This window comes from Heptranchias perlo, chromosome 26 (assembly GCF_035084215.1).
Source record: "Heptranchias perlo isolate sHepPer1 chromosome 26, sHepPer1.hap1, whole genome shotgun sequence".
Taxonomy (NCBI): domain Eukaryota; kingdom Metazoa; phylum Chordata; class Chondrichthyes; order Hexanchiformes; family Hexanchidae; genus Heptranchias; species Heptranchias perlo.
The window spans coordinates 16491759-16511325 of record NC_090350.1 but is presented as its reverse complement, the minus strand read 5'-3'; the positions used below and the strand labels follow the sequence as shown (position 1 = coordinate 16511325).

Below are 19567 nucleotides of genomic sequence, written 5' to 3'. Positions count from 1 at the left end.
ATTGGGGGCATGGGCTCTAGGCCATAGGTATCATAAGAGTCTTACAACTAGCAAAGAGTGTGGGTTTCAATTCCCATACTGAATCTACGTTTAGTACTTGTTGGAGGAGGGAGATCAGATTCACGTGACAATCTGAATATTCAAAACAGAATGTTTGAATGAAATTGCACCAGTAATTAATATTAATTTAAATGGTTGAGTAAGGTGACTGAGGAGCACAGTGTATTAAATCGCTATCCGATAATCACCTGTAGATGAGTGGAATTGAAACCCACACTCTATGTTTGCCAGTTGTAAGACTCCTATGTGAGCTAAGTTTGAGCAGTTACAACAGAATTCCTTGGTATGAGTTCACAGCATAGAACGTCTCAGAATTTAGCACTAATTGGTTCAAATTTGTGGACAAGCACCATGAAAAGAACCAATAAAAGTGTCATTAATGTCTTTCAGGGAATGGAACCTGTCCCCCTTACCTGGTCTGACCTATACATTACTCCAGTCCTACACGATGTGGTTGACTCCTAATGTCCTCAGAGCAAGTGGGGGTGGGCATTAAACACTGCCTTGCATCTGACGAACAAATGAAAAAATGGTCATGTGGATAACCAACGTGGGAAATGAAAGTATTCATGGTGCTTGAGTAATGGGGATCATCTGAGGTTGAGGTTACGGAGCATCATGGGGTTAGTGTAGAGAGAGGTCTACCCTATATTTCCCCCATGTTCTACCTGACAAGGGAGTGCTTTATTCTGACACATGTTGCAAAATGTGGAATAGTGTTCATTTTCCCAATACTGACAACTCTCACCTTAGTGTGCACAAAAATTCACAAGTAGTCTTAGAATGAGCTTCACCATCACAGCTCAATAGTCATTTCATGGTTTAATATTTTTTCTTAGCATAGAGCTTTGGGGCAGTTGGCTGTGATATTGACATCTTCATATCAGTTGCCAAACTTCGCAGGATTACAGCAGCAGTGAATTTCAAATTCATATAGAAAAATCATACCACAAAAACATGCAGGCGTGGTACCAAAGAAAACAAGATCCATTTTAAAGTAACCATTGTAATAATTAATCACTTTCAAATTGTTATATGTTTTTATTGCCTTATTTTCATTTGAAATATATTTTAAAGCAGTTTAATGATGCATAATTCTAACATTCTGTCAGGAAATTAGGTTTACATCTTTCATTCAATGCAGGGACCAACTGCCCAAAATTGGTGCAGAAATATTTGCACATTTCCAGAAGCCATTTTGTCAAAGTCATTTCTCCCCTCCCCCAGAACCAGTCAGTCATCTCCATTAGTTCTGCAGTTGACCTGCTCTACAATATTCAGTCATCATTTTGATGAAAGTTCCTAACACAGTCCTCTGAAAGATTGCGTCCACTGAACTATTTAATTCCCATTTCATTCCGTTTTCAGATATACACTGAAGCCAGGTGCAATGGGGCTCCGTTACTTAAGTCCTCAAAACAATAACTTCACTTCTTATCTTAAACAGTTAGGGAAACAAGAGCCTTGTATTTATTCCTCTCTGTAGCAGTGCTCCAGTTCAGAAAAGCTGACTTATATGTATCAGCATTGAAGTGTCTGCGTTGAAATAAGGTTGTTACTGAACGGTGCTGGGGGTTGTCGCAGGAAATGTCTTCCCCTGCTGCCCTTTCTTTTTCTTATTCCCAGGCTTGTTTTCCTTCTTGCTTTGCCGGTTGCCACCTTCTTTGTTCCGTTGTTTGCCTTTCTTCCCCTGTTTCTGTTTGTCTTTTTTTCCTCGTCCTGTGACAGAAACACATGTCGTTAGCATAGCATTCCAAAAAGTTACCTCTGCTCATCTGAACATCGAGTAAGGGGTACGGTAGCATAGTGGTTATGTTACTGGACTAATAATCCAGAGACCCGGACTAATAATCTGGAGTCATGAGTTCAAATCCTGCCACAGCAGCTGAGGAATTTAAATTCAATTAATTACATAAAATCTGGAATTAAAATACCAGTATCAGTAATGGTGGCCATGAAACTACCAGATTGTCATAAAAACCCATCTGGTTCACTAATGCCCTTTAGGGAAGGAAACCTGCCGTCCTTACCTGGTCTGGCCGATATGTGACTCCAGACCCACAGCAATGTGGTTGATTCTTAATTGCCCTCTGAAATGGCCTTGCAAGCCACTCAGTTGTAAAAAGTCACAATAAGAATAAAACTGGACGGACCACCAAGCCCAGTCAACCCTGCAAAGTCACGAACATCTGGGGACTTGTGCCAAAACAGCCTGACACAGCCATACTCACAGAATCATACCTTTCAGCCAACGTTCCAGACTCTTCCATCACCATCCCTGGGTATGTCCTGTCTCACCTGCAGGACAGACTGACCAGAGGTGGCGGTACAGTGATATACAGTCCAGGAGGGAGTGGCCCTGGGAGTCCTCAACATTGACTCTGGCCCTCATGAAATCTCATGGCATCAGGTCAAACATGGGCAAGGAAACCTCCTGCTGATTACCACCTACCGCCCTCCCTCAGCTGATGAAGCAGTCCTCCTCCATGTTGAACGCCACTTGGAGGAAGCACTGAGGGTAGCAAGGGCACAAAATGTACTCTGGGTGGGGACTTCAATGTCCATCACCAAGAGTGGCTTGGTAGCACCACTACTCGACCGAGTCCTGAAGGACATAGCTGCCAGAATGGGCCTGCGGCAAGTGGTGAGCGAACCAACACGAGGGAAAAATTTACTTGACCTCGTCCTCACCAATCTACCTGTCGCAAATGCATCTGTCCATGACAGTATTGGTAGGAGTGACCACCGCACAGTCCTCGTGGAGACGAAGTCCCGTCCTCGCACTGAGGATACCATCCAACGTGTTGTGTGGCACTGCCACCATGCTAAATGGGATAGATTCAGAACAGATCTAGCAGCTCAAAACTGGGCATCCATGAGGCACTGTGGGCCATCAGCAGCAGCAGAATTGTATGCCAGCACAATCTGTAACCTCATGGCCCGGCATATTCCTCACTCTACCATTACCAACAAGCCAGGGGATCAACCCTGGTTCAATGAGGAGTGTAGAAGAGCATGCCAGGAGCAGCACCAGGCGTACCTAAAAATGAGGTGCCAACTTGGTGAAGCTACAACTCAGGACTACATGGATGCTAAACAGCGGAAGCAACATGCTATAGACAGAGCTAAGCGATTCTACAAACAAACGGATCAGATCAAAGTTCCATAGTCTTGCCACATCCAGTCGTGAATGGTGGTGGACAGGAAAACAACTAACGGGAGGAGGAGGCTCTGTAAACATCCCCATCTTCAATGATGGCGGAGTCCAGCATGTGAGTGCAAAAGAAAAGGCTGAAGCGTTTGCAGCCAGAAGTGCCGAGTGGATGATTCATCTCGGCCTCCTCCCGATACCCCCACCATCACAGAATCCAGTCTTCAGCCAATTCGATTCACTCCACATGATATCAAGAAACGGCTGAGTGCACTGGATACAGCAAAGGCTATGGGCCCCAACAACATCCCGGCTGCAGTGCTGAAGACTTGTGCTCCAGAACTAGCCACACCTCTAGCCAAGCTGTTCCAGTACAGCTACAACACTGGCATCTACCCGACAATGTGGAAAATTGCCCAGGTATGTCCTGTCCACAAAAAGCAGGACAAATCCAATCCGGCCAATTACCACCCCATCAGTCTACTCTCAATCATCAGCAAAGTGATGGAAGATGTCGTCGACCGTGCTATCAAGCGGCACTTACTCACGAATAACCTGCTCACCGATGCTCAGTTCGGGTTCCGCCAGGACCACTCGGCTCCAGACCTTATTACAGCCTTGGTCCAAACATGGACAAAAGAGCTGAATTCCAGAGGTGAGGTGAGACTGACTGCCCTTGACATCAAGGCAGCATTTGACTGAGTGTGGCACGTAGGAGCCCTAGTAAAATTGAAGTCAATGGGAATCAGGGGGAAAACTCTCCAGTGGCTGGAGTCATACCTAGCACAAAGGAAGATGGTAGTGGTTGTTGGAGGCCAATCATCTCAATCTCAGGACATTGCTGCAGGAGTTCCTCAGGGCAGCGTCCTAGGCCCAACCATCTTCAGCTGCTTCATCAATGACCTTCCCTCCATCATTAGGTCGGAAATGGGGATGTTCGCTGATGATTGCACAGTGTTCAGTTCCATTCGCAACTCCTCAAATAATGAAGCAGTCCGAGCCCGCATGCAGCAAGGCCTGGACAACGTCCAGGCTTGGGCTGATAAGTGGCAAGTACCATTCGCGCCAGACAAGTGCCAGGCAATGACCATCTCTAACAAGAGAGAGTCTAACCACCTCCCCTTGACATTCAACGGCATTACCATCGCCGAATCCCTCACCATCAACATCCTGGGGGTCACCATTGAACAGAAACTTAACTGGACCAGCCACATAAATACTGTGGCTACAAGAGCAGGTCAGAGGCTGGGTATTCTGCAGAGTGATTCACCTCGTGACTCCCCAAAGCCTTTCCACCATCTACAAGACACAGGTCAGGAGTGTGATGGAATACTCTCCACTTGCCTGGATGAGTGCAGCTCCAACAACACTCAAGAAGCTCGACACCATCCAGGACAAAGCAGCCCGCTTGATTGGCACCCCATCCACCACCCTAAACATTCACTCCCTTCACCACCGGTGCACAGTGGCTGCAGTGTGTACTATCCACAGGATGCACTGCAGCAACTCGCCAAGGCTTCTTCGACAGCACCTCCCAAACCCGTGACCTCTACCACCTAGAAGGATAAGAGCAGCAGGCACATGGGAACACCACCACCTGCACGTTCCCCTCCAAGTCACGCACCATCCCGACTTGGAAATATATTGCCATTCCTTCATCATCGCTGGGTCAAAATCCTGGAACTCCCTTCCTAACAGCACTGTGGGAGAACCTTCACCACATGGACTGCAGCGGTTCAAGGCGGCGGCTCACCACCACCTTCTGAAGGGCAATAAATGCTGGCCTCGCCAGCGACGCCCACATCCCATGAACGAATAAAAAAAAGAGCCACCATACCGTGTACAGGTTAGATTCTGACCACAGAAAATGGAAAATAGTCCAGAGTAACATGACTTACAAGCAGCAACGTCACAAATGGATTTCATTGTTGAATCCCTCCATATGTTTGTATGTGTACCATATAATTGTTGTTAAACTCAAACACCCTGTATTTTTTTTATTTTTGGAGGGAAGAGAGGCCATTGCTAAACTTTGGAGTTTTAATAGTTCAGCACAGTGAGATCTTATATGGTAGATACCACTACACCATAGGAAAATGCCTTTTAAAATTTACTCTGCACACAGGGATGAGCACACAAAATACATGGCCACACCCCTCCCCATGTAGCTCTGTTTGCTATGATGTTCAATGGATACTATTCTTCAGAGGTTGTCCAGGACATTTTCATGGTATGAATAGATTTTACTGAGCATTAGTATACATGAAATAGTAACATATGGTAAGGGGATGAAGAATCATATGCTTTTTTTGAGGAGGGGAGGGAACCATTGGATAACCAAAGAGGAAACAATATTGAGAATAGACTTGCTTGACCACAAAATCCAAACACTGAAAGACAGCAGTCGTACTGGAATAAAAACCCATGGCAACTACAAAAAGAGCATTGTCTGTAGGAGGGTGAGTAGTGGCTAGGGACACTTCGGTGAAAATTTGGTAATTCACCATAGTGAGATTTTATAAGCTGGATACCAAGATGACACAGGAGAACTCCTTTCAAAATTTACATTGCACAAAGATGCTCAGTGATCTTTCCCGTCCCGCCGCCACTCCTCCGCACCCCCCCCCACCCCCATCACCACCACCAACGGCGCTCTGCCCCTCCTCCCTTCCTCCACAATCAACATATGCTGTTCTGGGTCAGTTCTGTGTCAGTGGACTGCACGTGATCTGTAATGGTAGAGTATTTTTCCAATATAAACTAACTGTGAATAAATAGTAGCTGTGAAATGGACTGTATCTTTTATTTGGCAATAATCTCACAACAATTGCAACATTTCATGCCTTTTTAAGGTTGTGTTTAGTTTTTGACTACACACAGAAAAATAGACAGGGAGACATTTAAAGCTGCACAGGAATATTTTGGGGTTAACAAAAAAGCTCAGTAGCTGGAAGCCCTGATATGACAGGATTAGTGTGAGTTGGAGGAACTAATATAAGAAATGATTAATGTGGATTGGAGGGTCCAATATAAAAGATGATCAGTATGAGTTGGAGGGACCAATTCCAAACTGGTTTGCTGCTTACTGCTACACTGGTAAAACTGATCACACTGCTCTCCAACACATCAATATAAAATGTATTTAATTGGTCTACCATTAAATAATACAGTGGTTTTAGGTGACATTTGATGAACTGCAGTTAGAGGTTTTTTTTTATTCGTTCATGGGATGTAGGCGTCACTGGCAAGGCCAGCATTTATTGCCCATCTCCAATTGCCCTTGAGAAGGTGGTGGTGAGCCGCCTTCTTGAACCGCTGCAGTCCGTGTGGTGAAGGTTCTCCCACAGTGCTGTTAGGTAGGGAGTTCCAGGATTTTGACCTAGCAACAATGAAGGACCGGCGATATATTTCCAAGTCGGGATGGTGTTGTTCCCATGTGCCTGCTGCCCTTGTCCTTCTAGGTGGTAGAGGTCGCGGGTTTGGGAGGTGCTGTTGAAGAAGCCTTGGCGAGTAACTGCAGTGCATCCTGTGGAGAGTACACACTGCATCCACGGTGCGGCATTGGTGGAAGGAGTGAATGTTTAGGGTGGTGGATGGGGTGCCAATCAAGTGGGCTGCTTTGTCTTGGATGGTGTCGAGCTTCTTGAGTGTTGTTGGAGCTGCACTCATCCAGGCAAGTGGAGAGTATTCCATCACGCTCCTGACTTGTGCCTTGTAGATGGTGGAAAGGCTTTGGGGAGTCAGGAGGTGAGTCACTTGCCATAGAATACCCAGCCTCTGACCTGATCTTTTAGCTATAGTATTTATGTGGCTGGTCCAGTTAAGTTTCTGGTCAATGGTGAGTAATCAGACACTGGAGGGGGCTATGTGGCTGTTGATGTTTATACTTTACTGAATTCAATGAGCACTGTTGTAAGTGAAGTGATGCTCATTTGTCATCAGCTGACAACCATTGTTTGAGGGCTGTTGAAGTACTGCTGCACAAAATGTGCTCAAACATATCCTGACTGTGTGCTTGTACAGAGGATATCAACCGTGGATGGATCATCACGTCTGGCAGCATAAGATTTTGAAAATTGGTTTGTCAAAACATGAAAAAAAAACATGAAGATGGTGAAATAACCCAAATCAAAACTTCAGAGGCTTTTTTTAAACTTCCATTCACTACTGCTAATGGAAAAGCAAAACCCGAGTACATAACAGGAACATTACAATTAGCAAATGGAACAAACATATTCCTAAATCCGGAAAAATGAAATGTTGACTTCCAAAACTTTACTTCAGATGCTCATCCACTGGGCATTAGGGGCAGAATTTTCACTTCATGCCAGGAAGGGAGCAGGGGCGGGGGGGCAGATTTTCGGGTGCGATACCCAGAGGATAAGTTGGTAGGTCGCGTGAGGCCAGTGAATTTTACTTCCGGGCTATGAGCCCAGCAGCCAGCCTGCTTGACAAGCTGGCTGGCTGTCGGGCAGGAAGGCCTGTGGGAGCAGGCTGCAACCAGAGATCGGAGGGAGGGAGGGAAGGATCGTGGGCCAGGGAGGAGATCGGGGGGGGCCGGGAGGAGATCGGGGCGGATGGGGGCTGAGACCCAGGATTTGGAGACGGGAGGTCGGGTGAAGTTGAAGGTAGGTGAGGGGCAGGGGTTGGGGGGGGGGGGTCGATCGTGGGGGTCCTGTCGGCCAGGTGAGCTTGTTGGGCCTGGATGAAGCACTCCTGCTCCTCCGGGCCCACAAGCAGTGCAATAAAGGCACTCACCTCAGGGATTCGGCCCTTCCCACCTGCTTTCACCTGACGTGAATCAGAAACGATAGGAATCCCGAACAGATACAGTTAAATTCATTTTAATTTTCCAATACTCAAAGTATTAAGTACATGAAGTATTTCAATGAGGTACATTGCCTTTTTAAGTATCGGCCTGCTGGCTTTAAGTGGGGGCGGGACTTTCTGGTGTCTGCTGTGCATGTGTACAAACCTGCCTCGGTTAAACCCAGGAGTGGGTGAATTGGAGCCGGGATGCGGTCGCGCTCCAAAAAGCTGTCATTTTAACCCTCCACCAGCCCCCAACCCACCCATTCTTGGGGGTTAAAATTTATCCCTATAATTTTCTTAACTTTGCTCTCCTGATTTTTAGTTCCCTTCTCCCACACCACACAGAAATATAGAAACCAGATGGAAAACCTACTCCTTGTCCTCCACCAAACGTGCTCCTGGTTAATGCCAGCTGCTATAAGAGGTACAAGATTGTGTTGGGGTAATGTGCCCCATGAAATTAAAAACCAGTTGTGTGGAGAATCATGGGCCCAAACCCTCATTAAAATGTTCCATGATGCAACACACTGGAGCAACGACACACAAAGTCCTTCTATCGTGAGGCATTTAAAGCCTTTCTTGGCATATGAACTAATGGGCAGTTATACTGCTCTTTTTTTAAAAAATTGATGCAAAGTGGTCTTTGTTCGATATTGACGTAAAGTTGGAGTTTAGCTGTTGGGTTGGATCAGCAATTACACTCCTGAGCACATTAGGAGTAGGAGGAGGGAATCCACTGCCTGGTTTTGCATACCGTCCATTGCACACTATCTACCTGGTTTAAGTTTTACTACTTTTTTCAAGTTCATTTTACTAAAAAAAAACAAAAATTCTGCACAGCAACCAAGTAAATTAACACCATCGTCTTCAACTGTTTTTTTCAGAAGCCATCTGTTGACTTTACAATCTTGTTGTTGGTATGCTTTATACATTTAGGCATGAGGGACTCATTGCACCAAGGCTCCTGTTCTGCATTTGCCTACCAAGTGATCAGTGGCTTTTCGAGCCCAGAGGCAGAGCGGTTAGTATAACTCTAGTCTATTGGACCTCTGTGCACAAAATACAACTGCATTAATTTGAGGGAATAGAAGTTCAAGTAGAGAAAAATTGCTTCCATTCTTAAGCCTGTTAAGCCCTCTTTTTAAAAAAAAATTCAAGAACAGTTCAGTTTTAAGCTCACTTCTGGCAGATCAATCTGAGATTGAACGTATTCAAATCAGTAATTTGTTTTTATTGAATTCTCAATAAATAAAGTATTTGCAATTGTTTCTAAATAAGCATTATTATAAAATGGAATTCATATTTCTTGTATTGTTACCAATGTAATATTATGTGTTAATAATATACTGAAACAACTTCTCAATAACACCTTAGAACTGACATCACAGTTATTAATCCTTGAATGTAAATATCATCACATGCCAATGAAGTGGAGCAGACTAGTTGTGAGCATTTGTATTAGCAACTGCTGTTGAGCCAATAATGTCTCCTCAGAAAATTACCAGTACACATATTTGTTTTAAAATAATAAACACCCTTGATTTTAAAGTTGTAATCTTATTTAAGGGTTGAGATGAATGATGTCAATTGCTTGTACTGTCCTCTAAATCTTCAGTGAGATTACAGTCTTGGATTCACTCCTCATTATCCGTCATTCTTTATATAATAACCACAAATTCATCTGTGACCAATCTAGTAATCACCTGAGAAAAATAAATGAATATTCATTCTGAAACATAACCTATATTAAAGAGCCATCATCTGTTCTGTTTTAAAACATGTTGACATAATAGTTATTTGTTTTAGGAGCTTTTGATCTCAGCCAACACTCTCTTTCCATATTTTAACAAGAAACCAGTTCAGTTTGGTGCTCTGAACAGAACCACATCTGAAGCTGCCAGGAAGTAATGGGTCAACGATTATAATTCTTGTAATTAGAATTAATTGAATCATGATATGTGGCCCAAGCCCTCAGTGGCTGGTTATACACTGTAATCAAGTTGTCGCAGCCCTGGTCACAGGTCGCTTAAGGTTAATTAATTACCATGTAAATAGCTTCTGTAATATTTCATCCATGTTTAGCAGCCTTGATTCCTTTTATCCAATCTATCCAGTGCCAATTAGGAACATAGGAACAAGAGTAGGCCATTCAGCCTCTTCATTCACAGTGCATACAGTTTCATTCACAGCAGAGGGATCCAGTGTGTCTCTCTGCTGAACGCAAAGTGTTACTTTAAATGGTTTGCAGTTTCTCTGCTAAAGACATTTATAGGCACACTTATATTAACCTGTCCTAGGAGCATGTTATTGGTAATTCGTCAAGTATCAAACTCTAGTAAAGAATTGTAAGAATCATACAGCACAGAAGGGGACTATTCGGTCCATCATGTCTGCGCCAGCTCGTTGAAAGAGCTATCCAATTAGTCCCACTCCACTGCTCTTTCCTCATAGTCCTGCAGATTAACTTTTTACTTCCTATAAATGGTTAGTTGAAATTTAGCCAAAAGAAAGGATTTGAATACATGTGCAATCTTGATGAGGAGCTCATCAAGGAGATACAGAAGAGCTGCTTTGTGGCTTCATAAAAGATTACAAAGGGCTGGATAAAGCAAGCAAGCAGAGAAGGAAACAGTTGGAGCTGAGATACAAGCACTGGTGTTACTCATAGGCTGGTGAGTCTCTGTTTTTCAGGCTCAGTGGGGAGAAATCAATTTAAAAGTGTTTTTGTTTTTTGCCATGGAAGGGCTTTCATGTCCTATAAGAACTGGCAAAGTAGCTCTGTTCATTGGAAATTGATCTCAATGAAGTGTGAGCTTCTATTGGGACCACCAAAAAAAGGATTCTAATAAGTGTTTTTTTTTAATTTAGTTTCAAGGGTAAGGGATTTTGTCCCAAAATATATTTTCTCATCTTTCCCTATCCTAGTCTCCCCATGCCATGAATCATCTGTGGGCAAAGGGACAAGTGGACAATGTTTGGTCATGTCTCTGCCAAATGAAAAATTTGCAGGGCTATGAGGAAAGAGCGGAGGAGTGGAGCTAATTAGGTAGTTCTTTCAAAGAGCAGGCACAGGGATAATGGGTTGAATGGCCCCCTTCTGTGCTGTAAGATTCTATGATCATACTGCAGCCCTTTTTACAATAATCATCAAAAATCACTGTTGCATAATTAAATAATTATCTACATGTAATATGGGGGGAGTCTCTGTATCTTAAATGTCCATCTATTTAAGGTATGGGTTGTTGTAGCAAAAGGTAAGAAATATATAAGATGAAAGAAAAGATTAGACTAATTTGCTTCTTTCCTTTTTTGCCAAATATTGCTGCAACAGTACTTGATTTATTAAAATATATATTTTTTAATCCCTCACAACTCATTATTCATGTTCATAGCAAAATGCAGTTTCCATAAGGAGATCTGTGCCTTCAATGATCCAAAACTTACCATAACTTGCATTTGTACAGTGTCTTGAATACAGAGAACTTAAACTACTTCACAGTGGACAAACAGATGCTGACCAGTAGTGGAAGAGTGCAGAGAAATGACAAAAAAAGCATGTTGGAAAAGGTACGTTTTGAAGAGGCTTTCAAAAGCAGGGAGAGAGGGTAGTCGGTGAAGGGATTTAGGGAGGGAGTTCTGGAGAGTAGAGCTAAAAAATATGAAAGTTTTTTCACTAATGATGGAGCAGAGAACGCACAGAAGAGAAATCTAACAAGAGAAAGTGAATCAGTGCTGTCTGCTAACAATAGGGCAAGCAGGTAGACTGTAAGAAAGAGTGAAAAGTAAGTGACAAAGAAGATGGACAAAAAACAAAATCAAGAACATAAAAACATGAAAAAAGTGCATTGATACCATTTTAATACTGCAGTATTGGTTCTCTTTTCACAACAATTCAATCAGGCCACCCACATTGTTGTGCAGTTAGAAAAGGTAACTACACATATAAACCCAAACTATGTACAGAACCTACAGTGGCCTCAGACTATTGGAGTTTAAATGGTTAAAACGAGCCTTTCAATGCACAAAATCTGGCTGACCCTCCAGCGCAGTACTGAGGGAGTGTTGCATTGTCCGAGGTGCCATCTTTTGGAAGAGACGTAAAACCGGGGCCTATCTGCCCTCTCAGATGGATGTAAAAGATCCCGTGGCACTATTTCGAAGAACAGCAGGCGGAGTTCTCCACAATGTCCTGACCAATATTTATCCCTCAGCCAATATCACTAAAAACAGATTATCTGGTCATTATCACATTGCTGTTTGTGGGATCTTGCTGTGTGCAAATTGGCTGCCGCATTCCCTAAGTTACAACAGTGACTACACTTCAAAAGTACTTCATTGGTTGTAAAGCACTTTGGGATGTCCTGAGGTCGTGAAAGGCACTATATAAATGCAAGTCTTTCTTTCTATTAACAATGTGAATGGTGGTAGAGTGGGCCAACCACCAGTTTACTTTTAACTCTCTAAACTTCTTTGGTGGAGCTTCACACTAGTTGCTTTTATGCTGAAGCCGACACCCTTTCTTTCTAGTACAAGGCTGATTCTTTCAGACATTCTCACTGCAGTGCATCAATGTGCTGTTGCTTGTTTTATGCTACAGTTTTACCATCTGTTGGTGTCCAACAGAACACTGCAGCAATGCCAAATGTACAATAGAAAAGCAGCATATCTGGTATAATACACAAATCAAATGCAGAGCTTTTGCAAGGGATTTAACAAGTAAGTTACTATGTTAATGAGATGTCTGACAATTGGGACTCAAAATACACAAGAGGTGATGCATGCAGTCAAAAGAAGTGTCCCCGACTTTGGTCATTTGTCCCTGATATCTATGGACGATGTCTAGAGGTTGTGTGTCAGGTATAAACTATGTGAATCCTTTGATTGGACGACAATCTATAATCACTCTCAGGTATCCATTGTTGGCAGTGAGGAGCCCACCTGCTAGGGGAACATCTCAGAAATTTGGGCACGCACTGCGTGTGGTTTTCAAACTGTTAATTTAAATGAAGCTCCTTGCCGGCAGCACGGATTGTGAAAATTATCCCTTATATATAAACTGTCTGAACCTTTTCATTAAAAACTCCCAGGTATCCATTACGTCATGTTCCTTCTCCTCTCATTTTCGTGCAGAGTTCAAACCTGCAATTCCAAAGCAACTGAAGTTGTTAATACTTTTGTGTAACTGTTAAGGAGGATTTTTATTCCCACTAAAGCCATTGGTCACATTTTGTTTCTTAAATGTGGTGGCCACGACACTGTGCAGAGTGCCAGGCTCTTGAGTTTGCCACAGTGGTCGGAAACTGGTAGTTCATAACTTCTCTCGAGCCTTTCTTGTGCAGGCCTGCATTATGTACAATATTCATGAAGACTCGAAGAACCCATTTCTAGATGTGGGAGAAGGGTTGTAGATGGGGATTGAATCCAACTGTCTTCCAGCAGAGTCAGCAACATGTTTTTTAGAGACCTGAGAAATAGGATTGGGAATCCCATTATCATGATTATGTGACATTTATATTACTAGAGGTTAAACATAATCTTAATTTAATGTCAGCCTTGGCTCAGTACTAGCACTCTCACCTCTGAGTCAGAAGGTTGTGGGTTCAAATCCCACTCCAGAGACTGGTCATTATATCAGTGCTGTGTGTGGGACTCTTGGCTGCCGTGTTTCCCTACATTACAACAGTAACTACACATTAAAAGTACTTAATTGGTTATAAAGCGCACTGGGGTGTCCTGAGGTCGTGAAATGCGCTAAATATATGCAAGTTCTTTCTTTCTGTCAATTCTATTAACTTCTTAGTTATCAACACCTTTTTCTTCAAATGTTTATCATCCAGCAGCAAACTGATTGCCGGAGATATCATTAACTGTATTTTCTGCAGAGTCTTTACAGAAATATCTATGTAGAGTGACTTTTCTTCTGGAAAAAATGGTCCCAAGCATTGATTCACAAGTTCTAAAACTTGCTCACAACATTTGTCAGGACTTTGTTAACATAATAGGGCTTGGGCACTACAGTTTGCAAGGGAGAAAATGCCCAATGATGGTGCACGATTGCAAAACCAATAGTAAGGGGCTACAACCTTTTATCAGAAAATTTGTTTGCGACTACAGATCGCCAATGGAGGGGAAGCTTGTGAAGGTGGAAAAGATGCCTTCTCCGTACTGAAGGTTTATCCGGAACTGTGTGTGCACACCTCACTTGTTTTCATTGAATTCAGGTTTAACCAGAAGTTTTCCTCTGGGTCTATGCTCCAGTCAAGGGGGGTATCACCTTGTTTGAAAACTTTTGGGCAAACCTCCCCCCGATTTGTGTGTAAAAACACAACAAAATGGCCTAAATTGCATCACTTACATACTGCATCATCATGACGAAAACAAATGCAGGGTTCTTTTAGCTCTTCATCCGCCCCGAATTAACATCTTCTCATGAGGATAGTGGCCCTATAAAATGACCCACCTCCTTCTTGGCTAAACTTGAGTTCACATATATTTCAAGTATGTTCTCTGACATCCAGGGTCAAATTGGTGATTTGGCTAAGGCAAGTTGATTAAAGGGGTATTGTCAGCCCAGCAAACTATCTTTCCAGATAATGTTTTAAAAAAAACACACTCAGTGGTGATATCCTTGCCTTGCCAATCACATTCAGTACAACAAATTCATCATTTCAGTTTCCATCAAACTGAATTAGGAAAATTAGGAAGACTGCATTGAAACATTTTGCTTCAGTGCAGTTTTTGTCTGCAACACAGTTCATGATGGAGGTTGTTACTGGAAACTCCTTAAAATGGTGACACTGTAACTTTAAGTAAATGTAACATGAACAGTGTTTCAAGCTAGTAAACCCAGTCAAGTACAAGGGTAAAGGTTAATAGTTCAACAGTCTGGTGACATGACTGTTGGGTTGTATTGCAGTTACATGTACATAGTTTGAAATAATAGCCATGCAATTCCAATCAAAGTTGAGTGAAGTTTTTATATTATCTGTAAAAACTGACAAACACCTTCGCTCTGAAATGTTTCTGATTTATTTATTTTCCCCCTTCGATGCTGCCCTACATTCCTAAGCATGAACAGAGCATTTGCTTCAACTGCAAAAAGTAGAAAACCTGTTCAAATCCAGCATATTTCTGAAAATGGTTTGTTTAAAGAGACTGTGGAATTTGCTCAAAAAGGTACAAGAGGTCAGTGAGTGGGTCTATGAAAAGATTTTCCCAACTTTATGGCATCATTAAAGTAAATGTGACTCTTATCTCATTTGTCCAAATTGACTTATGGTAGCTTTCTTTAAAGGCTTATAGTATATAAACTGCAAGGAAATGGCCTGGCACCTATGGGACAACTCCAGCAGGGATCAGCCAGGAATCTCCCGCCATAAGCACTTCAAGTGTTAGTTAAGTGCAAAGCAGATACCCCAGTGTTTGAAGACCTGTATTTGTCATAGACACACATTTTATCAAAAAAAGTGATCTTTTAGTGGGTTAGGACCTTTTTAAAGGGCTATTACTATCTCAATCGGAGAGTCTTCGGTCAGGCTTACACCATCAGGAACCACCTAATGTGAGAATCGCAGTTGGGACTGTACCATGCTGGCTTGCTAGCGGTTGATTGCACTGCCACCTATGCTACATGACATTTGCTTTTTTAAATTCCTGTTTAAGTGACTTTATTTAATTTTTTTTCAATTTTCTCCCCCCCCCCCCAATTCCTGTAAACGCCAACTCCAGCTGGGATACAGTTCAACTTGTCCTTAGCTGACACACACACACACACACACACACACACACTTTTCACTAGCGATCTGTCAATAATGAGAAGGAGCAGGAACCACAGCTGATTCTTTTCCTTCCTAGCCCAGGAAATTAAGCCAGCTTTGGTACTGCTACTACAATCCCAGTTTAGGTCAGTGAACTCAGCTCTGACCAGGGATTAAATTTGGGACCTTCCTAGTCTGTTTGACTCCATACTGCACTGGGTGTTGCATTTACCCACTGACCATGGGAGGTGGGAGCATATTTTTTAAATAACGTTTCTTTTTCTAACAGGTATGATCAATAATGTGATGACATCTTGGCACTGCTAACCATATTATCACATAAGAAAGAAAGAACTTTACAGTGTGCCCTTCAAATTGTACTGTTATCTTAGTTTAAGTATTAGATTCTGTTGATAAATCTTAACTTAAAGCCCTGGTTATGCAACTCACTTAACCTAAAGCAGTGCGGTTTTCAACAGTGCGTACATTTTCCTCCTAGGCTGGCTAATAATGCAGAATACAAGTCTCAGGCCCCATTATAGTTGCACATGCAGCTTTGTCCTGGCCAACATCTATCCCTCAACCACATCATTATAAAAATAGATTATCCGATCTCATTGCTGCTTGTGAGAACCTTGCTGTGTGCAGATGGGCTTCTACATCTCCCTATATTACAACAGTGACTACAATTTTAAAGTATTTTGTTGGCTGTGAAGCGCCTTGGGACATCCTGAGGTCTTGAAATACTTAAGTGCAAGTTCTTTCTTTAGTAAAGCTGTTTCTTGGTATGATATTTTTAAATTGTGGCAAAATAACAGTTGCCTAAATACAATCATTTTAAAATCAATAAAATATTCGGAATTTGACATACAGAACCGGCCAACATTGCATCTGTTCAAAAATGTTCTACTTGCAGTCATTCTTTAAAACAAATATATTTTATTGACCGGAAACATTATAATCCTTTAGGAATCGGAATGCCAAGCAGCTAGGATCTGGCATCATCCATTCAGTGTTGCACCACATTAAATGATAATTTATTAAATTGCTGAATAATGGAGCCTGCTGCTATAAAACGCTAAGGGTTAGTATTCCAACAATTCTTTCCATTTGAAAGAATCTTAATTAGGCCATATTTATGGCAGGGAGTTCATCTGGTGCACCAGACGGAAAACATTTCATGGTTTTATATGGAAATAAATCAAGAGGTTTGGGGGTAACAATACAGTTTTTACAAATATAGTCAAACCATCTTGTGTAGAACATCAAGCACTCCCCCACACCCCGGCACAAAACATCAAATGACTACATTCCAACAGTTTAATGCTGTGGATCTGACTTACTGCACGGAACTGTTCCAACAGACATCTAGGCCAACATTCCATCTCCCTAACATTATTATAATTGGGTTTTCACGGTAGGTATCTGGTGGCTACATTCCAACCTTCAGGAGGGTGTACACCTGGCTGGGAAATGTGTTCCAGTCTGGAGGAATGCACTCAAAACTGACAAGTATACCCCGATTTGAGGTGGGTGAATAGGCTCCAAACTTACGAAACATTTATATTGGGAGGATGCACTCTGATTTGGAGAATTTGGGGGAACACGCTGCCAACTGGGGTGTACATGCTGAAGTAGGAAATATGCAGCTATTTCAGAGGTAATGGACTCCAATCTGGGAAAGACACCCAAATCTGAGGGACATAGAATCCCAACTGGGCAAAACATCCGACTGGGCAGGATATACTTTGAGCAGAGGATAACCCCAATCCTGGATCTAACCTTAAATGCTGGAAACATACAGCAGGGTCTGCAGAATCTATCAAGAGAAAAGACGTCGATTTGGACGTAGAGCCTTTGCCAGACTGGTTTTAATCTGGTAATGTCATGGCTCCTATTTCTGTAAAACATAGAAGTACTTTTGTTTAAATTTTTTGGTGCAACCCCTAATGAGAAAGTTCCAGGTACAGAAAGGTATGAAGACACAGAGATACTGGAAGGCTGCGATACATAAATCAAAATGAGTAACCCATTCCTCAGCAACAATAAAACTTATTACATAAGAAATAGGAGCAGGAGTAAGCCATATGGCCCCTCGACCCTGCTCCACCATTCAATAAGATCATGGCTGATCATCTACCTCAACTCCACTTTCCTGCCCCAGTCCATATCCCTTGATTCCCTTAGTGTCCAAAAATCTATCAATCTCAGTCTTGGATATACTCAACGACTGAACATCCATAGCCCTCTGAGGTAGAGAATTCCAAAGATTTACAACCCTCTGAGTGAAGAAATTTTTCATCATCTTGGTCCTAAATGGCCAACCCCTTATCTTGAGACTATGACCCCTACTTCTGGACTCTCCAGCCAGGGGAAACAGCCTCTCAGCATCTACCCTGTCAAGCCCTCTAAGAATGTTATACATTTCAATGAGATCACCTCTCATTCTTATAACTCCAGAGAATATAGGCCCATTCTACTCAATCTCTCCTCATAGGACAAACTCTCATCCCAGGAATCAACCTTGTGAACATTCATTGCACCCCCTCTAAGGCAAGTACATCCTTCCTTAGGTAAGGTGACCAAAATTGTACAGAGTACTCCAGGTATAGCCTCACCAGAGCCCTGTATAATTGCAGCAAGGCCTCCTTACTTTTATACTCCAACCCCCTTGCAATAAAGGCTAACATACCATTTGCCTTCCTAATTGCCTGCTGTACCTGCATGTTAACTTTCTGTAATTCGTGTACAAGGACCACCCAAATCGCTCTGACTACCAACATTTCTTCGTCTCTCACCTTTTAAAAAATATTCTGCTTTTCTATTCTTCCTACCAAAGTGGATAATTTCACATTTCTCCACATTATACTCCATCTGCCACCTTCTTGCCCACTCACTTAACCTGTCTATATACCTTTGCAGCCTCTTTGTGTCTTCCTGCAGCTTACTTTCCCACCTAGCTTTGTATTGTCAGCAAACTTGGATACATTACACTTGGTCCCCTTATCCCTTATTATAAGATTTTAATAACAAATGTTCAGTAAAATAGGTACTCACAAAGAACAGTGGTTATATTTATCAGATTAAGTTGCCAATGTTAATTTGATACCACAATTAAAGCATTTGATACCTTATGATGCTCTCACAGACCTAATTCTCTACAGACCTGGTGTTATACCAGCAACCAGTTAAAGGTCAGGTGTTTGGATCATCTCAATCAAAGTCATGCTCATTTACTTTGGAACCAGTACAATTTGCAGAATCAGGCTGAAAAGCAAAATCTGACTCAGTTCCTGAATATGGGTTTCTTTTATTTTTTTATTTGTTTTTTTTTTCAAAAAGAACAACTCCACCATTTTCCAGGTAATCCAAAACATAACTGAACAAAGCTGGCTTTTCATTTGGTTTGATGGAGTTTCTCAAGTTTAGGTTAGCTCACATTTCTGAACATGATCTACGCTCACCTCTGAAAGGGGAAATGCCAGGATTGGAAAAATCATGTCATGTTTGTATATAAGTGCACTTATAAAGAAGTAATAATGTCATTGTATTGATCGTAGTATCTGCCCCCACCGGTTCTTTATTTTTCAAACAGTTTTCATAAAAACTAAAAGCAACACCAAAAAGAATGAATGGCAAAAGCTTGCACTGCGGCAAACATAACAATTTCTGCAAAGTAAACCTTCCTAAGGTTCAATGTCCCTGGTTGTTCCAGCAATTCGGCCTGCTTAAAAACTCTCCAATATGGTGACACTTCCTATTTACAATAAAGCACTCCCACCTTTGT

The 19567-nt window shown here is 42.2% G+C and overlaps 1 protein-coding gene across 4 annotated transcripts in view; it reads right to left on the bottom strand.

Moving 5' to 3' along the window:
* Positions 1-869: 869 nt before the first annotated feature.
* Positions 870-19567, bottom strand: part of rspo1 (R-spondin 1) — a 131302-nt gene continuing 112604 nt past the window's right edge. For all 4 annotated transcript variants that reach the window (XM_068006448.1, XM_068006449.1, XM_068006447.1 and 1 more), the window contains exon 6: positions 870-1779. In XM_068006448.1, the coding sequence (XP_067862549.1) occupies positions 1616-1779 (164 nt within the window). In that variant the 3' untranslated portion in view covers positions 870-1615. The remainder of the gene's footprint in view (positions 1780-19567) is intronic.